General features: G+C 34.0%; 1 protein-coding gene across 3 annotated transcripts in view; it reads left to right on the top strand.

Moving 5' to 3' along the window:
- Nucleotides 1-23,297, top strand: part of GRID2 (glutamate ionotropic receptor delta type subunit 2) — a 1,502,079-nt gene that overhangs the window by 260,158 nt on the left and 1,218,624 nt on the right. For all 3 annotated transcript variants that reach the window (XM_080647673.1, XM_080647670.1, XM_080647671.1), the window contains exon 2: nucleotides 3,258-3,413. In XM_080647673.1, the coding sequence (XP_080503799.1) occupies nucleotides 3,258-3,413 (156 nt within the window). The remainder of the gene's footprint in view (nucleotides 1-3,257; nucleotides 3,414-23,297) is intronic.

The raw sequence follows: 23,297 nt of genomic DNA, 5'->3' as shown, positions 1-23,297 counted from the left end.
ATGGCAGGGGAGGGGGTTGTGGTTAGAAATCAACCAAAGGACTTGTATGCATGCATATTAGCATAACCAATGGACACAGACACTGGGATGGTAGGGGTTTGCCCTAGGGTGTGGGAGGGGCCAGGGGGTTCAATGGCGGGGGGTGGGGGGTGGGGGGAGGGGAGATATATGTAAAAGTTTAGACCAGTGGTTCTCAACCTTTCTAATGCCACGGCCCTTTAATACAGTTCCTCATGTTGTGGTGACCCCCAACCATGAAATTATTTTTCTTGCTACTTCATAACTGTAATTTTGCTACTGTTAATGAATCGTAATGTAAATATCTGTGTTTTCCGATGGTCTTAGGCGACCCTGCTAGTGGTTCTCAACCTGTGGGTCACGACCCACAGGTTGAGAACCGCTGCTGTAGATGCAAAATATAAATAGACGTAACTTACCAGTTGGCCAATGCGAAATATAAATAGATGTAACTTACCAGTTGTTTTTTCAGAATATTTGCATTTAGTACAAAATGCTGTATATAATCTTTTAGTACAAAGCAAAATTGAAATGATATTTTTATAGTTGATGAAAGAAGTAGATAGATAATTGAATTTGAAGCCTGTGAAGTAAGATGGACTGCTTCTTCTGTGTACTTCCTTGCTGTTTGCTGAAAAGTGAATTCCTTCTTTTGTATGTTTCCTTTCACTATATCTTAATTTAACACAGAATTGACTAATTTGCTATAATTTCTGCAAGTTTCAAGCTTTTATTAAGCCCATTTTAATGTTTAAGGTAATTTTAAGTGTTCTGTCAGGTAATAGTAAAATGCTTCCATTAAAAATGTATTACCAATACTCAGTAGAAGTCAATAATATCACCCTCCATAAAAAGTCTTTTGGAAGACCCATTTAGAAGAGATGACAAGCTAAAGGGTCTCTATATCAATATGGATAACTTCTTTGTGAAGTGATATTTAGATTATTTGATTCAAAATGAACTAATTATTGTACATTTATATCACACTTTCTACAAACTATTAAAGAAATGTGTGTATCTGAATCTGATAGTATTACATTTCAATGTAAAGATTAATCTAGACTGATAGTAATTATTGCAAATTAAAATGAGTTTTCATGAATGTGGCTTAAAATTAGCAAGATAAATCTAATATTATTGCCTAAATATTTTCATAAAATTTTAGTTTCTAAAGTAGATTTCTATATGATTTAGAAATGACAGGATAAGTAAAAATTAATGTCTATTATGTACATTTGATTATATCAAAATGTTAATATTCTGGCTAATAGCTACATAATATAATTAGGGAGTACTTAATGTATTTGTTTTTAAAAATTCTTCCTTTTTTCTCATGCTCTTAGCTTTGGCCAGATATTCAAATTAGGTAAGAAATGGAAAGTAAAGGGTTAGAGAGGCTGGTCAATGTAGTTAGTACCAAGTTCACATCGTCATGGCCTTCTATAACAAAAAATAATCATCTCCTTGTCAAGGTGAGGCCACTTAGGGTACAGAGATCAAAAGTAACCTGCCAGACTTGTCAGAAGTAGACATATTTTCACCCTTGCTTTATCAGGTCTTGACTCTGATGATAGCATATGTTTAATATTGTGATCTGAATTTCACTGGAAAACTTGGGGCTCCAGTCACAGAGGTATAAAATCAACACAACTGGTAGATGTGTGTCTTTTTTATCTGTGTATACATGTATAGTCTGAATTATTTCTTCCTATATAGTGTAAACTTATATATGAAAAATACATTTTTCATTTTTATATACACACACTACAAAGGATAGTCAAGGAACATACAATGTTTATATGAATATGTATGTAGATATGAATATATAGTCATTCTTTGTCATGTTATTGACCCTGAGGTGTGTGACTGTTTTTGTCAGCAGGGTTTATTCAAAAGACAAAAGGTACATTGACCAAAATGCTTACAATAAAAAAAGTAAACACTTTGAAAATGTGTGCCTGCCTCGAAAAGTCACTCTGAATACAAATAAAGCATGCATGACAAGATGTGAAAGAATTTCCCACATTTGTAAGTCAGGATCCCCATAAACATTTTTTATTCCTGATGGGTATAATTTTGGAAGGCAGGATCCTGTAGTGATTTAGAGTAAGGACATTGGAATCAAATAGGTAAGGACTCTGGCTCTTCCTATGGGAATTTCAGTATATTTCTTGTTCTGAATCTTAATTGTTGTAATCCAATGTATATTGCAGTAGCGTGCACATATATACTGCATAATTATTTTAAGGATTAAAATGGGATATTGTAATATGGAAAAGTTAATAGAAAATGATAAACACTGTTTAGATCACAGTATTTAAAAATAAGAAAACACTAGCATTTAATGAAAACTTTTTGGTTACACAATTTACTTATATTTTGCATGGATAATCTGCTTTAAAACACTTAATAATCCTAAAGATAGGTATTATTATTAGACATGATGAATATGGGGATTGGAATTTGAAATTCCTTGGTCATTGTCTTACACTTAATGAATCGCAGTCACAATTTGAAATCAGTTTACTCTTAAAACTGGTGTATTTAACCAATATAGTGCTGACACTCAATAAATGTTAGCCACACTCTTATCATCATCATCATTATATATGAATGAAAGAATGCCATGATTATCTACTAAGACTTAAATGTTAGTTTTTTAGGAAATATTTCTCAGTTACCTCTCCTGAGAGATTCATCTATCTTTAAATTTTCTACAAATATTATTGAACTTACTACTATTAAAAAAACTGAAATCATTGTTTTTAAAAATGGAAGGTAGAAAATAAAAATAAATTAAAATTATACTAGAAGTTTGATTTCTCTATACTTTATAAATGGGCTCTCAGAAAGTTTCCTGATTTTATCTCCTATTATTCAGAAAAAAAAAATAAAAGAAAGCATTTCAAAGCTGTGAATTCCTAAAGGTCTCATGATATAAGACATTCACTGTATTAATCTCTTGGTCCTTTTCAAAGCTTTTTGTACTTATTAAATTCTTACCAATGCTCCCCATGTAATAACACTTTGATGTACTATTCATCATTTCCCTTTGAAAGAAGTAACTAAATTCCTGCTTCACTATCACACTGCTTTCAGTACAATGTGTTTCAGTAATAAACTGCATGCTTTAAGTGAAAATATACATTTTCAAATACATGAATTGCTTTGACTTATTTCCAGTAGACATGACAGAATATGTATGAGATTGTTTAATGGCAACACTCACTTCTTTCTAGGAGCAATTTTTGATGAATCTGCCAAAAAGGATGATGAGGTGTTTCGCACAGCAGTTGGCGATCTCAACCAGAATGAGGAGATCTTACAGACTGAGAAAATTACATTTTCGGTGACATTTGTTGATGGCAACAACCCATTTCAAGCGGTTCAAGAAGGTAAGGATCATCGGCAGTCCACTTTTTGTAATTCTTGTTATTTGGTTCAATTTACATGACATTAAAATTAGGTTCGTAAAAAGCCCTTGAACTTGGATATCGTTTTTGTATCTTTGCTGCACTGATTTTCTTTGAGAGTGTTGTTTTGTAGATATTAATCCCGTATTCCACTTCTGAAAGGGCAGAGTGTGCAAAGTTAGTGCTTTCACTGAAATGTAATATGAAAGGAACGTAAATATTTACCATAAAAGCTTTATAACTTTTTATTATTTCAGGGTAAATGAAGCATTCCAAAAAATAGCATTTTTATATTTGAATTTTTACTTTTGACTGAAAAAATTGCCACATTGAAAGTTGTGATGGCTTTTCAGATATATTCATCACAAATGTATTGGTGGGAGGGAAACTTTTAGACACTACCATACAAATCAAAGATTTTGTGGTGGGAATCTAATATACTGACATAGGCTATACATTTTTTATTCTCTACAATATAACACATATTAAAGCACTTTCTTCCATTCTCTCTGTATTCTCGAGTGAATTAAAATTTTTCATGGGTACAAAGTCATAAGTGCAAATTATTTTCATTATGCTGAAATAAGAATTTGTAGAAATGAAGGTTTTGATTGAAAGATCTTAGACTAATAGAATTCTAGTATTGATGCTATTATGCTAACAAAATATGTGACCTTTTGATTGGAAAAGCACTTGTTCATGAAACTGTTGCTAGTATATTTTATATTGATAATGTATCTAGACTAAAGATACTAACACAAAATTTATTTAGACAAATCAAGCATTCACTTCATTAAAAGATTAAAGGATTTGGCAGCAGCAAAGATAGAGGAGATGGCTTATGTAGTAAAGTTTGGCAAGAAACTTTTTAAAAACAAATACTGAAGGGAAAAGAAAAAGTATATAAATTTGTGTTTTTTATTAAAGTGATCTTTTCATGAATGCTGTACTTGTATGGTTACAAGTAAACTTTATTGGAATATGTTTGGATCAGTAGCACTGGTTACTGTTTAAACTTATTTATGCTTACTTTTGTCAGTAAGAGAATGGATAGAATGATTAGTGTTATAATGGATTTTCCTTATTATTAATTTGATGGAGTGAAAAAGTATTATTTTAATGAAATGAACATAAGAGAATTAACTAAAAGTTATTTCCACAAATAACTTTTTTTATAATAATATGATGGGATTTTAATAAGTAAACAAAAATTTTAAAGTCAGATTAATATAAACAGCCATTTATTTACATTTAAATGATCATTATCCTGGGAATTTAGGGTCTTAAATAATAACTGTGTTAATAAATTTTCTATAGAAACATTTAATAGCTGTTTAAATTAATATTAGAATACATGTAGCAATCTCCAAAATAATAAAATTGAATTTGAGCAAAATACCCAATAATATATGAAATAACATATACACTAGGAAGAATGTTATTCACTGTAAAGAAACATTTATGATATTTCTTTCTCAACTCTTAGTTTTAATGTCTGAAATGGGAGGAGGAAAAAAATGAGAAACCGATTTATTTTTGTGACAATCTTCTGAATAACTATTTATTAATTTTTGTAAATTAACTTCAAAGACATGCTAAAATAGCCATGCCTTTTAAAAACCCACTTTGACTGAAAGTGTGTAGAAATAAAGAAATGCAGACAATACCATGGGTAGAAGGCAATTACAAAGTATGAATAAGTATGTCCCTCACACCTATTTTAGAGACTATAATTTGAAAGTCAAAGACTTCAAATTTTTAAAAATGCCACTGTCTGTTTACATATTGCTTTGTGTAACGATTGTGTTGCCACCTGAATTCTGGAAACATATATATCTCTCAAAAGAGCTATTATGAATTGAAAGAATTCGTGGAACTGAAAGCAAATAGAGAAGGGAAATAAGTTTTAAGTTTCTGAGGTTGCTATTTGACTAGATATTTGTCAAGAAAGAAGAAAGAGCTTGACATTTTGCCTGATGGTTTCTGGTACTAATAGGATGTTCTGGACCAGTTATTTTGATGGTCTGCTTTAGGTAATGAAGCTCTGGAGCTAATTTGTTTCCCCATTCAATATCAAGAAAAACCTCCACTAATTTTTAGAAGTAAAGATAATTTTCTCAAGAGCTCTTTTTGTAAGTGATTTCTTTGAAAGAACGAAGAGGAAATATTCAGCTGAAAGAGAACATGAAATAATTAAGGAATATTTTCTTAAATGTTTAGAGGAAGTAATTTAGGAGGAAACCTCAACTGTACAATCAAAGATTGCCAATTTTCTAGGAGCACACCTTTGCTGTAATACCTTAAAATCAGGGTCTTACATCAGCTTACTTTTCACATTCTAAAGGAGGACAAAATGTTCAGTGATATAATTATTACTGATTGTTTACACATTAGCACTCTTGATGAACTTATAAAAACTTCATGGCTTTGAGCTCTTTCTCCCTCAAGCTTTCTTTATTTTTGTTTATTTGATTTTGAGAGTCTGATCCTGAACAAATAGCATCGCCAGCATATAGACATTTGGTGGTGATAACAAATAATAAAAAGATTGATCATCAGATAGAAAAATGAAATTTTAAAACCTGAAATGCTCTATTTACTTTATTGATAGAACTTTCTTCCACTGGACACATTTGTGAAATGGTTATTTTCAGTCAGTTGACTTTTTGTTTACCTTGTCTTTCTACTATCAACACTTAATAAGATAGAGGCATTTAAAGGTAAATAAACCTATCTTACCTATATATTGCAATAAAGAGTACTGTTACTATTTAAGTATTATTGTGTGACTTTGATTACAGTAAATTTGTGCATAGTAAATATTGATTGAAATAATTACCAAATAATTATTTTTGAGATGAATCTTTAGAAGATGTTGTCTTGCTTATAACACAGAATCAATATTGCATTTTTTGGAGATCAATGACTGTATTTTATCATTGTTCTGTAACATTAATCTCAGTAGTTTTAGATAGTAGTGAACAGTAGAATTTGTTTCCACAAAAAAAATCTTGAAATAAACCACCTATTTTCACAATCATTTTTCTTTTATTTTTAATATATTTGATGTTTAGCCATTGTATACTTTCTCTCTATTGAGTTGTGGGAAGTTAACTAAGAGCAAATATTTTTTATACTTTATCTCAGGATATATATATTTTTTTGGTAAGCTACTTTGTAGATGGGACAAAGCTTTCTCTCTTAGACAATATATAAAAGAAAATAAATCATATGGAATATTTTTGAAAACCTAGAGAATTATAGAAGTGGAAAATTATATATTATATATTCCTAGTTGAATGTTTTTGATATGTAGATGAAGAAGTTGAGACCAGAGTGGTTAAGTAATTTTCCTACACACTGCAAGTGTGGATCAGAGAAAGAACTAAACCAAGACCTTCATAGTACTATACTAATGTTTCCTTGCTCTATGCTAGTCATATATATATAGACATTTGGTGGTGATATATATATATATATATATATATATATATATATATATATATATATATATATAGAGAGAGAGAGAGAGAGAGAGAGAGAGAGAGAGAGCTCAGCGTGTTTTCTAAGACTTCATTAAATACTGTGGGGAATTAAAAACATAGTAAATTTATAATCTTTGGTATTATTTATGTTCATAGGTTTTAGATCTCATGGAGTTGTTAAAAAGATTCTAATCTAAATTGATCAATTGTATAAATCACTCATGTCCTTCCATCTTTGGTTTTCCTTATCAATAAATAAGAAATCAGAACATAAATTATGTATTTTAAGGTCAGTTTTATTTCTGTGGATGAGTTGTTTCATGACTCTTTAAACACACTTCCAGATTTAAAACTTTATAGGATTATAGAAATGATCACTGTGTCATTTCTCTTTAGAAAATGACTCACAATTGCTAAAATTGCCTCCTAGTTTTTTGGGGGGCTGACTTAAAAATAAATTAAAAGTATTTTATTGTCTGTCCCTTGCTTTGCTACCTCATTCAACTATTCATTGCAACCCCAAAAATTCATTACTATCACTATAATCCAGCAAGGACCTTTTGCTCATTCCATTGATTGGGCCAAAGCACCTGCTGCTGAAAATATTTCCTTACTCTTCTCTTGTAGACTGTTTCCTCTGTGATGCTTATGTACTGGGTGTAACATAGGTGCAGAAATGTCTGGTGTGAGAGAGACTGGGTTCTCTTCTGAAAGCAGCAACAGTTGTTTATATTGCTAGCTACTCACTGAGACTAACAAAACTATGGGCTTTGAAAGGTGGGGATTTTCTAAAAACAAGGTCAGGGTAGGTAAGGGGAGTGAATTTGTAAAAATGTTTACTGAGAGAGCTGAATGCAGAAAAGGAGTCCATGTAGAGGTGTTGCATGCATCAAATGTATCAGGAAGGATGTTTCGCACCATGTGTTGCTATTGGATAGCAAGACTCATTTGAAACATTTTGAAATATTTACTGGTATAAAAATAACTAAAAATAAAATACATAGTAAGAGGAGTGTAAAGGCAAAATTGTTCTGTAGAGTCACAAATAATTCTATTTGAAAGAAGCAGGGGTAACTGTCATAATTATTATTTCTGTTAGGTCACAAAACATTATAAACAATATAGTTATAAAGGCTGTTTTAAATATAGAAAGCAGTCATGGTTAATATTGCTCATCTGCCAAGTTTCAGCCTGTTTCACCTTCAACTAACTCCTTTGCATTCCTCAGCATGAATATTGGTTGCTCCCCAAAAGTCTGTAAAATATATACATCTCACTTTTAACACCATGATAATTTCAGTTGGATATGCGTCTTATATCTTCCAAAATCAAATTATTGTAAGTGTGAAATAATGAGACTGCTTTCTTTTATGATTTATAAAACCAATCTCATGTCTTTATATGCATATATAAAAGACACAAGCATCCATATCATGTGTGTAAAAGAGATAATAGGAGAGTAGTATAGCCAATAAGATTATAAGAAAATATAACTTGGATAAAATCACTTCTTCAAGCCACATCACTATTCATTGTGAATATTTCTGGTGCTATTGGCTAAATCGGAGTCGTCTGGTTCAAAGAGGGTGTAAATGAAAAAGAAAGATTTATGTGGCCACACTATTTGAATAACATCCAAGGGCTTAGTCTCATAATTTATATTCCCCTCTGCTTTAATAAGACATCTTTACTATGATAAAATTATTAGATTGGATTCTGCAACTTTCCTAGTTCAGGACTTCAGTGTGTATGCTTTATCAGCCTATGTTTTCCTGGACCAGTTTTGGTAGCTCCAATTCCACTTGATTTTCTGAATGTTTTTTCTGAACTTGAGAGTTGGTGGCTCCAGGGGCAATAAACAAAACCCGAATGTCATGTAGGTGTAGTTCTACTCATTCATTCATTTGTTTATGTAATCATTTTTTAATTATCCTTCCCTTTCCATATTAAAGTCAAGTATTATGCTTTGAATCCCAGTCTCTAGTCCCAATTCTCTGTGTAACTCATACCTAACTGTAGGTGAGAAGGAGTGGAAGAAATAAATGATGTAGCTGACCAGCGTCTCCAAACATTCACCTATCAGGAAGGATACTGGATGTCCATTCAATGGCTGTCTGGACCATTTCCTTTCCTCCAGGAGTCTGTGATATTTAGCTTGGTCAGTTCCCCAGCAATCACCTGCCAAGTCACAGATCACTTTTTCTCCCTACTGCCACATTCTAAGGATAGGCCTATAGGAATCAGAATCTGTCTATTGTGTGAACTTAATATCCATCATCAATGTAATATTAAATCATGAAGAATTCTACATCTGTTAGGGACAAAACTACATACATTCTTTTAAACATCTTACACTACCTCCATTGAAGAATTACCCATCAAGATGAATTAAAGATTCCATATATTTGGAATCTTATTTTGGGAGTAGTCAGTCAAATCAATCTAGCCAAGTACTTATTAAATGCCGAGTACTGCCCTGACCGGTTTGGCTCAGTGGATGGAGCGTCGGCCTGCGGACTGAAAGGTCCCAGGTTCAATTCTGGTCAAGGGCATGTACCTTGGTTGCGGGCACATCCCCGGTGGGAGGTGTGCAGGAGGCAGCTGATCGATGTTTCTCTCTCATCGATGTTTCTGACTCTTTATCCCTCTCTCTTCCTCTCTGTAAAAAATCAATAAAATATATTTTAAAAAAATAAAAAAATAAATGCTGAGTACTGTCCTAACGTTGGGAAGGCTACAAGAGGAGATAATAAAAGAAATAGAGGACACTGACTGCAGAAGCTCAAAAATGTTCTCGAGGGGACTGAGAAGTGTAAAAATATGAAGTTTTAATTGTGTTAATAGTAAAAATAAGAAGTTGTAGCTTTTTAACATTTTTAGAAAAGAGAGGTAATTTCTTTCTTAAAATTATTATTTTTTAATTTAATGTTAATGAAAATACAAGTAGCATTGCTTATTTTTTCCTGTGATTTATTGTTGTCCTCCTATATTGGCCTTCCCTTATCTCATTCAATACCACGCTGTTAAAGTAACGGGTCTCTAATGAAATAAACAGATTGAAATTCAGATGTTTATAGACCTCTACATCATGATTTTAGAGCTTTTCTTCCTTGAGATCTTTTACCTCACTATCTGCAGTCATGTGCTGTTATGTAAGTTACCTCATAACATGTATATTTGAACAATATTTTCTGCTCTGGGTGTTGTTTTATTTAGAAGCATTTTTAGCAGCTTTCTATGAAGCTGTGTTTAATGGAAGTGAAGATTTGTTCTTCTGTTGTTTCTTAAGTATTCCTTATTTCTAGCAAATATTTTTCTCATAATAAGAGCAAACTACTTTCTCTTCTATGATCTCTCTACCTTTACAGACACACTGCATCATTATGGCAGCATAATTCAGTTTTTAATCGGTCTGTTATGATAGCGACTTGCTAAAGAATCACCTCTATGTCTTGAAGTCACTGTGAATATACAGTTTATTAGATTAAAACCACACTTACTTACACTCTGCAGGTGTAATGAGAGTCCATTGTTTAATTACAAAAATAGTTTAAGTTCATGTTGACAAACCAAAGATGACTTTACTATATTCAGAAATTTTAAACTATTATCAATATCCAAGTCTCCAATGATCCAGTCTACTTGCTTGAGGACAAAATTTAGCCTGACTTTTTATTTTAACATCTGGCATTCAGTTTTGGCATGTCCTTGGGCAAGTGTTGTTAGGTTTCTGGGAATCACACTATGAGCAGTCTTTTAGCACTCATGCAACATTTGGTTGAATTATCTTGTAATTTTCAAAAGAATTATCACTGAAACTCTAGCTTCCAAAAGAACATACACAAAGCCAAAGCACAGTAGGAAATGGCATATTCTGGGGAAAAGGGAATGAATCAGCAGGTACTTTCTGGTGCCTATAAGCATTTGGCTTTGAGCTACTCTACACAGTGCTCAAGGCCGTTGGAGGCCCTGCAGTCTTACCAGATTAGCTTGACCTTTATCACTGTGTTTTCGGTCCTGACCTCTATCTATGTGCTCTTCTTTCTTTTGCCCTCTCAGTATAGTGCTCTTTTTAAACTCCTCATTCACCCCCACTCCCTCATTTTAATCATTGACTCTCCATATTGTGCTGTGCAAATTCAGGATATCTTATTTGGTTTGGTATGTCTTAAATTTGATGCTATTTATTCTGCTTAGGAAAAAGAAACATGGAAATTAAATGCATGGACCATGAAAATAGATGCATCTGCCTTTATATGTGTTCTAATCCATCTGTTATTATCTGTAGGATCTTGAGCACACCTAATGTCTCTGAGCCTTAGTTTCTTCATGTATGAAATGGGATTGCCAGTACTCTGATTATGAGATTATTGAATGATGATTAATCATATTGGGTTGTAATGATGATTTGTGGGTTTCTCTGCTAATCTAAATGCATTTAAATAATACTGGGGAATGTGGTGAGTTAGCACTATTGCATGTGTCCACCAGTAACTTGCTATCCTTTTCTGTCCTAATCTTCCCTCACATCCTCTACCACATGTATTGGTAGTTTCCATGGATACCAATGATAATACTAAATTTATTATCTGCCTACTCAGTATTGCCCAATTGAGTCTTTCCTTATCAACATTCTGAATGCTGGGGTTATAAAAAATATAGGCACTGAATGCTTCTGTTTTTCCTTTCTTTTTTCTTTTCTCTCTCTTTCCGGGTTAGTTCTGCTAGTCAGCACAGGAAGATGAGAATTATATCTGTAGTGTAATTTATTTGGCAAATAGTAGTGATGTTGCAACATGTGTACTTAGGGTTGGGAGGATTTAAAATACCTTGTTACCATTTCTGGGAAGTAGAGTAGGCCTGTGGAGATCAAATTAAAGCTTTCTGATGATTTGTGTAGGCTTAATATAATCAGGGAAGTAAATAAGGCACTGAGTCATAACCAAATGGAATTCTGTTGTAGGGAGGCACAATGTTGCAGAGGAGCGATATATGTGAAGGTCAAATATATAAACGAATTCAAGGAAAGCTTTCTGCTTTGAGGAGTGCATCATCTCTGGTATTTTGAGTTTATTTCTGACATGATTGTTTAAAAGGTTATCTTTCTGTGTTCTGCACATTTTTATTCCAACTATACATGGCCAAATCTGAACTCTAAACACTTGATCATTGGTTTCTTTGAATTTCTAGTACTACTTTTCTTCAATAACATATGCTATTATGTTATTTTCTGAAGAATCATGCCTCATTTCAAGATATATTTGCATTTTGGTCCTTGATCTACTAATATGATATTAAAGTTGGCTAAGCTCATTCCTTCAAGCTGTATTTTCAAACATAGAAAAGACTTCAAATACAAAAAAACAAGCACCCTCCAAATGTCTATTATATATAAAAAATATATTCCAAAATGGAAACATAGAAAAGGCTTCAACCACGTACCAAAAAAAAAATCCAAATATTTATTAAATATGATAAATATATTTCAAAATGGAATATAAATATTTTTTCACAATGTAATTTTTGGGGGGAGAAACTGTCATACAAATCAATTTTAGAAGCAGTCATAGTACAGAGAATACTTCTAAAAGACTGAATATTCAATAATATTTTGTACTTTACTTTTAAATTTATACTTACATGAAATGAAACAGAATACTCTGAGATGGTCCTGTGTGTCTATTCCTATCATTAAAACTGATGATGATATGGAGGCTCTGATAGTAGAAAGTAACTAGGGGATAAAAATAAAGCACATTCTTACTGGTCAAATAAGAAACTAATACATCAGAACAAGACTTGCTCCCAAGACCTGCTCTTACTGTTATATTTATTTATCAATTAATTTTATTGTTTGGAATTAGTGAAGAAGTCTTATCTCTATGTTAACTCATTATATATATATACACATTTATATATGCACACCCATATATATACATATGTGTATATTAAACTATCCCTATATATTGTAAGCCATATGTATATTATATGCCATACACACATATATAAGTAAGTTTGCCAGTTCATTAAGCACTACTCTCTTTTGAGCATCCTTCCAATGTTGATTTACACTTTTCAAAGGACGATTTTAAACCCCTATTTACTATGTCTGTTAAATGAAACAGGGAAGGCTTGTCAAACCACCATCATTCACTACCTAAAATTCATGCCAAGGCTTCCTCCATGGGAGCACAGACTGAATCACCAGCTTACACTTCCTTTCCTTGGAAATTGCTTAGAGCTTAAATATAGAGAGGGTAGAACAACTGGCAGAAAACTGAATTACCAAGAACAATTGGTTTTCATTTCAGAAATCAAAGTTACAATTGCTCACTTATTTATAAGACTCTTTAACTTACCATCTAGACACGTAAGGAGATCATACAGGTGAATGAAACAAATTTAACTCAAGTACCCACAAACTTTATAATCTAGTAGAATTAAAAGAGCTAAACATGCAGATAATTGTTTTTATTGGAGATCAGTGATATAAAGGAAAGTAAATGATACTTGATAATATGATAGAAAATAATAGGTGTGTGTGCCTGTGTGTAAGATTTCAAACAAGAAGCTTACTTTTGATAGAGCGATATGGAAGATACAAAAATGTAACATGTAAGCCAAGATTTGAGGTTGCAAAATAGCTGGCTATGCAAATATAGGAGGAAATAGAATTCCAAGCTATTACGTATGGGAATACCATTTGGAGGAATGGGTTTGCTATGTTTGAGCGATTAGCTTTTTTTTTTTTTTTTTTGAATACTCAAATTTTTATTTAGTTACTGTACATGTACTTATTTCCATCATCAAAGTCATTACTTGTTGGGTAACACTACTACTCATGTGTCTGCTACCCAAATATGCTTTAGGTGTTTTTGTTTTCAATTCCTTTGGAGATGGACTATGTTCCAAAGGAAGTCCAGTGGTTCGTCAGGTCTCACTCACATCTGGGGCATAAGGAGGCCATTCTTGGATCCTTTTTGGATTTAAAATTCACCTCTCTGTAACGCTGAATCTGATCCATCAGGTATTGAACCCAAAACCTAGGTATGTGCCCTGAGTGGGACTCAAACCTGAAACATTTTGGTGTCTGGGAATGACACTACCACCAGTTGAATCACCCAACCAGGGCTCAGTTTTCTTGGTCTTTTAATTCAGAGTAATGTACAGTGGTAGATAGATATGTACAATGAGAAAAGAAACATCTTTTGTGGCTCTTATATTTGAGCTACACTGACAAAAATAAAAGCTTTATTTGAAAAGCCCAATAATGAAAATCAACATTTATTTATAACTTACTACATCCCATGAACTGTTAAAAGCGCTTTATTTTTTTTTCACCTGATCTTTATAGCTTATAAGATATAAGGTAGTTACTATTCTTATTAGAATTTTTTTAGATGAGGAAACTGAGGTACAGCTAGGTTAGGTAAATTGTCACCCCTGAAACCTTAGTAGTACCTAGAACACTGATTTCTGTTTGTCTGCTAATCTGGAATCCTGGGCATATATCTGTGGGAAGGAGGAGAATGAGTGTAAGGTACTGATTTTCTGTCTCATGTGTGAGGTCAACTTGGGCTGAGTGTGTACTTCAAACAAAAGGCATGCTTTTCTAAAGGCAGCCTGCTCTACCTCACTCTCTCTTTCAGAACTCCACTAATTCCTCTCTTTCCCTATCCTGTGGTCTATGGCTCATTACTATCTCATGGCCGCTATCTCTGGATTGTTATACTTTCTTTCATATTTCTGCTACACCCCACCCACACCTATGTAATTCTCACATTTGAAAAAGAAGCCCTTCTCAAGTTATCCCATTTTGAGTGTGTCACTTTTTCCTATTCGGATTTTAATGGATATCATTATTAACCACTACACTGGACTGCCTACTTGGAAAACCTCATTTTAGCTAACTCTTAGTGATTTGATGACTTCTTCAATCCAGTCAGGAAATGTTGTCTGTTTGAATGTTTTATTCAGACTTAATGCATGCATCATATTACAAAACTTAAAGAGAATGCCTGATACAAACCTTTAACTTCTGTGATTTATAAGCTGAAACCTTCATGCTCATAGGTATTCCAATAGTTCATCAAAGGCTGACTTGATATTGAGTGGCAGCATCCCTTCAGAAATGCACTAGGTCTGACCAGAAATAAGATTGATCTCCAAATAACCATTCCACAGCATAGTTGAATGACTGCTGTTGAAACATGAGTATTTTTACTGAAAATATGACAAATTGAATGAACTTTATGAAAAGTAATGTTCCAGTTATATATTTAAAATGTCTCTTTTTACAAATCCTCTACTTTAAGTTAGTCGATGGGTCAGTTACAAATTCTTGAGTATTTTATTCCATTTTCTATGGGGGAAAGTTTCCCTATACATGTCTTTTTAAATTTTTATTTATTTATTTATTTATTTATTTATTTATTTATTTATTTATTTTCTTTATTGATTAATGTATTACATATGTCTTTTATTCCCTTCTTTATAGGAATGCTTTATTGTGAAAATTAGATTCCTCATTAAGGGGCTAGGTGAAAAAACACATTTTATTATTGTGCAAATAGCACAACCAATATTTTTTGTTACCTATGAATTTGTAAAGAGTAATAAGGAGAAACTAACACATTACAAAAAAGACTGTTTTGCATTTTATCTGCTTTCATTCCTAAGACCCATGGTTTAATAGACACTAATGAGTAGCAAGTGGCCAAACAATAGGCAGCAGAGCAGGAGGGAAAGCAGGAAGGGTCCACAAAAGCATGATTTTTATTATAAGATCATTTATTTCATCATTCATTCAATATTATTCAGCATCCCAGTGCAAGATAGTGAGGTGAAACTAGTGAAGAATATAGAGGTAGCTTACATGCACTCTGTATCTTCAGGGAGCTTTAAACTACTAACTAAGGTTAAATTTGTGTCTGTAGATAATATAATTACTGGACAGTAGTTCCCAGTAGTTCCATGGAGAAGGAACAAAATAAAAAGTTCAGTGGAAAAATGAGATTTCCAAAAGGGTGGTGTGTTGAGGAAGAAGGTAAAGAAGACGGAAAAGGAAAACTAGTAGCCTATGTATGCTTTCTGCTCTGAAGGAGGAAAGATATAATCAAAGATGCAGACATATTCAAAACACATCTGTGTGACTGTAAAATCTAACCTGGGTTCGGGTATGGGTGAGACCCACAATGGAAACCACAGGTGACAGAAACAGTCACTGCTATGGCAATGCCTATATACTATCTTCAGCTTCAAGGTTACCTCTTTCCCCAGCCGGAGGTAGAACAGTGAACTCGGCATGGAGAAAAGCATAATTCAGCAAGCAACATGAAACACTAATAAGGACATTAATAAAGACATCAGCTTTCTCATAGCACAGTCCTAGGATTTCTTTTAATGTGCAGCAAAAGTACTGAAAATGATTTGAGCTCAAAGATGTTACTTTAAAGGCACAATGCCTCCACTGTGTTTTAAGAGCAAGTGATATTTTAAAAATAATTATTGCACATCTATAGCAGATTAATTGCTTTTCACATTAAAGAAAGTGATAAGTACCCAAGTTCTATAATATAAAAGGTGTCATGCATATGCATTAGCTAATGCTCTCAATGGGATTTTGCAGTAGGTTTGGCATTATGCTAGGACTCAAAGTCACAGCACTGAGCTCCTGCATGAATACATGGATTGTTTCCCAACTGAGTTGGACAGAAGAAGTTAAAGAATAAGATCATGTATTGTGGTTCTTTTATATGCATAGTCTGTGATTACTATCTTTCCCCCCTTTAAGTGTGACAGTTAATGTTTTAACTTAAGAGCATTTTTATTGGTGTGATTAGTACATATAGCCAATGAGGTTTGTTTATCTGAATAAAAAAATTTGTGAAAATCAGCATCCATTGTTTGTTAATTATTGATTCATTTATTCATTCATCTAAACAGATGTTATTGAGTGCTTATATTTTGCAAAAGACATTAAGTGCTGAAAAGGATACCAAGATGCATCGGTGTAGTTTCTAGCTTCAAAAACGTACTGTGCTTAACAAGTAACAGACATAAATAACATAAACATAGATATAAGTAATTATGACACAATAAATTAGAAAGACCTCAATAGTGGTAAAGATGAAGTGTTATGGGATTTCAAGGAGTATGGGTGTTAGCTCTGTAGTACTGCTTCTCCTCTCATCCACAGGTAGAAATACAAGTTCAATGTAAACCAAATATTTGGTACCAAATATAACAGTCTATTTGAGGTAATTTAGCATCATATCAGGTTTGTTGCCAACCTTACTATTCATAACCTATGTTCATTCACTGAATTAACTCAACAAATATTTTCCCAAGTTAGACTGACAGGCAAGGATCTCCTGAATGTCACCCCAATTTCACTGTGTACGCACCCATCTCACCCTTTCCTCTGTGGTCTGCAGGGAATGAACAGTTGGTCCCCTGAGGAGGGTGGAGTTGTAGCTTCCTGGTGAAGCTGCCTAGGTGACCATGCTCATAATGTCTGTCCTTCCTTTAGCTCTCTTCCCATTATTAAGATTAATAACTAGTTGAAACCCGTGTTGTTCAAGTGTCAAAGGTCAGCATATATTCTTTAAGAAATAAGAAAATAGCTTCCCACAATAAAAGTGATAGATGAGTGGTCAAGAAAGTGAAATCAGAGAAACCAGGCCAGAATCTGTAGAAAAATAGTCCAGTGGGAGGTGATAAGGTCTTAGAATAGATAGCTGTAGTGGGAAGGGGAAAAACTGAGCTACTTAGGAAGCTATGCTGTAGGAAGGCTTGGCATCTTATTATAGTTCTGGGGACAGCAAAAAAGAAAATCAAAGAAGATTCTGAGCTTTTGAGCTTTATAACTCAACAAATAGATAATTAACAGAAATAGGGTGCATAGAAGAAAAGACACACATAGGGTAATAAGTATTAAAGGTAGCTAATATTTATAGAATTTTTACTGTGACATACATAGTGTAAATAATTATAAATGGTAGCTAATATTTATTGAATTTTTACTGAGATCAGGCACAGTTATGAGTTTTACATAAATTGTTTTTTTATTCCTCACACATGCCTTTGCATATATTGAGAAAATTAAATAGCTAATAAGTATCAGAGTTGAAATTTTAACCCCTGTCTGCAAAGGTAGGTATTAGCATACAATTGGAACTGGAGCTCAGTAGAGGAAGCATGGGGCAATGGTTTGAGATCACATTGCCTGGAGGTGAAAATTAAAGCAGAGCTTGGGTGATACTGCCAAAGATTAATACAGGGGAGGTGAGAAACCATTTATATATCATTGCAAATACTTATGTGAGAAGGGAAACAAAGATAGAGCAAATTTGAAATTGTAAGGTGAACCAGTGGAGATCACTTCTCTGAAGAGAATATCATCCTTTTGGGGGGTGATTGTCTTCATTGTCACTGAATATTGATTGGATGTAGATTGTAAAAAGTCCATGGATTCTAGAGCTAAGGAACATACAGGTTAAATTACAGCTAGTTTTCTTATAGTGTTAATGGAAGACTAGTACTGCAGTGAATAGTGAGTGGGCTGGGAAGACTGAATACTATAAGCATAGTCTTTCTTCTGAGTTTGATGATTAAGTTCCATGTACAAGAATAGCTAGGGTTTAGTGAAATGTTGAATTCATGGTGATAATTTTGAATTAAGTACAAAAAAATCGAGAGTAGGAAGAAAAAGAGCTTTATGAAAGCAGTTAGGTTTAGAAAGGTGTTAGCGAGGAAGATTTGGTAAGTATTGGACTATAGAGCTACTTGGACAATCATGTTTGTTGATACACAGAAGGAAAGTTGAGAAAATTTATGGGAAGCTATTATAATCATCTCAATAATAATTAAGGTGAAGGGTCATTGGGAAAGTGTGGTGGGGGGTGAGGTGGAAAAAAATCTAGAAGTGTTGCTGGGTGAGTCAATTAGGGATGATTGAAACTATTTGAGTCATGGTAAGAATCAGCCTAAGATTTCATAGTGAGAATCTGTAGGCGATTATATAAGACCACTCTCATGTAATTCTTCAGCAATATTAGGAATCTGTCAACATAACGAAGGCTATAATTTGGGGTATAATTATTGTTTTATCTATTTTCTTGGTTAGGTATTATTATCAGAACTTTTGTACAATTATAGGAAGTAATGTGAGTGAATGAGTCACAAGAAAGGGAAAATAAATTCTCTCAAAATGGATGTTATTTCTACATTCCCCTTATTTTTATTAAGTCCACATATATTTGAGGAGGTTTGATAATGTTATTGAAAGAGAGACTGGGAAGAATAAGTAGAAAAAACATGGTTTAAAATTTTTACAGGATTTCTATTTTTTCCTCAGATTTTTTTTCCAGAGTTTATTTATTCACAGTAAATACCAACCCCTTTAACAAGAGAAGGTTTCCAAAGGACTTTAATGAGGCTTCATTTAACATGGAAATTTATAGGATGTATTTTTTAGCTACTGGTTCTGGGACAATGATTCTCAATGTTGAAAGTGGTAAAGTGGAAAGTGTATCAACTTTGGAGTCTAACGCATTCATTTTATTCTTGGATCCGGCTCTTAGCAATTTATCTGAGTAAATATTTCTGAACTATAAAATGGGGATTTAAAAAATACTTAAATGACTCCACAAGTTTATTTTGAGAACCAATAGGTGATGGATTGGAAAGTCTATGTGATCTATTAAATGATGGCATTTATTGTTAAATCCATATTCATCAGCAGGCATGGACATTATGCTCTGGAATTGAAGCTGCTGTTTCTTCCAAAAAAAGATGTTATTGGTTTAAATAAATAAAGTTCAGCACCATTGGAAAACTTTTGAAGATGGAAAATTTGTTGTCTGAATTAACATTTAAATAAGCTTTAAAGTCATCTGTAAGAAACTAGTAAAATTTTAAAGATTTCAGGTTGGTTGTTTTAAAAATACTAAATAGTTATTTTATAAAAATTTTAATTTATTAAGCATTCATTTTTACATGCACTATATACATAGATGCAATATGGTTGTTATTAGATTGAATAAATTGCTTTGTTTTATTCATATGGTTAGAATCCTATCTAATAAAAGAGTAATATGCAAATTAACCATCACTCTGCTACACCCTCAAGCCATGCCCACCAGCCACGCCCACAAGCCAATCAGGAGCAAGTATGCAAATTAACCCAAGATGGCTGTGGCCACGGAGAGAGCAACAGGGAGGCATGGGTTTCCCTGGCAATGGAGGAAACCAAGCTTTCCACACACCCTGGCCAGCCCAGGCCTCTGCTTAAGGCTACAAAGTTTCAATTATAGAAGATAAATAAATCCCAACAGAAATGGCTGCCGCTACGGAGCGAGCAGAAGGCTTGGCTCCACTCCAGGCTACAAAGCTTCAATTGTAGAAGATAAATCCCAGATCCCAGGGCCTCCGCTTGGGTTGCCAGGGGGTGTGGCTGGCCTGCAAACCACCAAAGGTCCCTCGCCCAGGCCACCCCACACCCCAAGGGAACCCCAACCCTGATCCAAGACACCGTTCAGGGCAAACCAGCTGGCCCCCACCCATGCAGCAGGCCTCTATCCTATCTAATAAAAGAGTAATATGCAGATTGACCATCACTTCAACACACAAGATGGCTGCCCCTATGTGGTAAAAGATCCTGCTCCTATGTGGACTCAAGATGAGCACTACAAGATGGCCAGCTGGGGAGGGCAGGTGGGAGGGACCAGGCCTGCAAGGGAGGGCAGTTGGGGGCAATCAAGCCTGCAGGGGAGGGCAGTTAGGGGTGACCAGGCTGGCAGAGGAGGGAAGTTGGGGGCAATCAGGCTGCCAGGGGAGCAGTTAGACATCAATCAGGCTGGCAGGGGAGTGGTTAGGGGCAATCAGGAAGGCAGGCAGACAAGCAGTTGGGAGCGAGCCATCCTGGATTGTGAGAGGGATGTCTGACTGCCCACCGGGATCGGGCCTAAACGGGCAGTCAGACATCTCTCGAGGGGTCCCAGATTGGAGAGCGTGCAGGCTGGGCTGAGGGACACCCCCCCATGTACGAATTTTGTGCACCGGGCCTCTAGTATTTTATAATAGCATCTGAATTATAACTACAGCATACATATATGAGATGCTTATCCTCAATGTGAACCATGTAACACAAGAGTAAATTGGTACTCAAAATAAACAGATTTTTATCTTCTCTGGCGTAGGTAATAAAAAAAAGTTCATCTAACTTAAATAAAACATAGCTATAGCTATATTATTTACTTAGTTATTAATTTAAGAAAATTATATTTAAACATGGAGCTAAGTCCTAGAAATATAAAGATCTTTATCTGGTCCTCAGGAGATTTTATTCCAATGGAATAAGATATGCACATTCTATATTATAGTAGTCAGAGGTGGTAGTGGCATGTGTTCATACCAAAATAGCATGAAGAAGAACTTGATTCTGCTCATCTAAGCAAGAATTTTTTTCTTCTGCTATGATTATCCTGGAGTAATTTCCATAATAAATGCTGTAGCACTACTAACTCCCACATAGCATATTCCTTCTGTTTATGTGAAAAACAGCACCATTGATCTGGAACTCAATTTTTTCCATGAATGCATTATTTCAAAATACTTTATGACTATAGCTAAAATTTTATGCCACAAGATTGAAAATTATAACTTTTGCCAATGGTATCAAAACAAGTTGTGTAAGAGGATAAGAGAGAAAAATATTTAATAAAGAAATGTTAGATCAGAGTTATATAATCTAAGGTTTGCACATATTTTGATTCTCATTTTTATTATCTTTTATTTGTTTAGACTTAAAGCCCCCCACAAAATTCCTCTACATATGGAATTTTACCATTACATTTTAATATTAGAGCCATATGATATAGGTTAAATTTGTGGCTAGCATTTGAAAAACAAGTTGATTTTCAACTACAAATATCATGACAAAGTCCCAGATTTAATACATTTAATTATTATATTAATCCTATGGCTCATACAAAGTTTCTCAGATTCTACCAACACCCAGGCTCAGCTCCAGTCCTCAAGACTTGTTGGTAATAGTGAGTTGAAATCCTAGTTAAGTCTCATTCTTTAGAGTAGCCCTGACCCTAAAGGTGCTGACTTTATATAGACCTCAATCTCCCCATTTGTTAAATTATATAGTAGTAACTAGAGGCCCATTGCACAAAGATTTGTGCAATAGGCCTTCCTTCCCCTGGCTGCCAGCACCGGTTTTAACAGAGAAGCCAAGCCTCTTTAGTATTCAGTCATCTTCAGTCTTCAGTCTTCAGTCTTCGCTTGGGCCAGAGCCTTCAGTTCGCTCTGCGCCTGTGTATGCAAATTAACCCACCATCTTTGTTGGGTTAATTTGCATACTTTCTCTTGGTTGGCTGGTGGGTGTCACGGAGGTACAGTCAATTTGCATCTTTCTCTTTCATTAGTGTAGATAGGCATGACTTGAACTACTGTAAATAAATGACCCAATATACAAATAAACATCTATAATAATAAAAGTGTAATATGCTAATTAGACCAGATGTCCTTCCAGATGACCTTCTGGACAAAGCTGGGGCTGCGAGGGAAGCCCAGGTCCCGGGTGCCTACCGGCAACTCGGGGAAGAAAAGCCTACTCTTACATGAATTTCATGCATTGGGCCTCTAGCAAAGTAATAATAGTGATTTTTTTCTCATCTCTAGCAAGGAAATATTTCAGAGCTTTAAAGTTTCTCTTAAAGAGAGGCTTATTGTTTATAGAATAGTGAGTTAGTATTCTACCAACTATATGAGCTTTTTAAGGTATTTTGAAACCTAGATTGCTTTTAAATTGACTTAAATGTCTAGAGATTGAATCAGTTTGTGATCCCTTCTCTCAGTACACACATGTGATGCATATTTAGAAAAGCTACTCAGTAGATTTCACTATGTGAAGCATCATTGATTGTGTTGTTATGAACTTTATATTTTAGGTATCTTTATCCTACCTAAAATTCAGTATGGTAACATCAACATCAGAAAATCAGCAGAATCATCACAGTAGCTAACAATAAGTGAATAAAAGCTTATTATATACCAGTTCCTGTTGACATTCTTCATGCATATTAACTCATTTAATCCTGACAATATGGGAAGTAGAAGTATAATTATCCAAATTTAATTCTGAAAACTATAGTCACACAGAGGTGAACTAAAGTGGAAAAATCCATATTTTATTAAAAATCCATATTTCTTGAACTCAGGCAATCTGGCTCCAGAGCCCCAGTCATAATCACATACTATAAATGACCTTCCAAAGCTTAATTCATAGCATTAACAACTATAAACCCATGTCGTTTTGGTCAAATGAAGGAGCAATATAAGATTCTATTATAATGATTGGCTAAGTTAT

This window comes from Plecotus auritus (assembly GCF_963455305.1).
Source record: "Plecotus auritus genome assembly, chromosome: 1".
Lineage (NCBI taxonomy): Eukaryota > Metazoa > Chordata > Mammalia > Chiroptera > Vespertilionidae > Plecotus > Plecotus auritus.
This window is presented reverse-complemented; position numbering and strand designations above follow the sequence as displayed.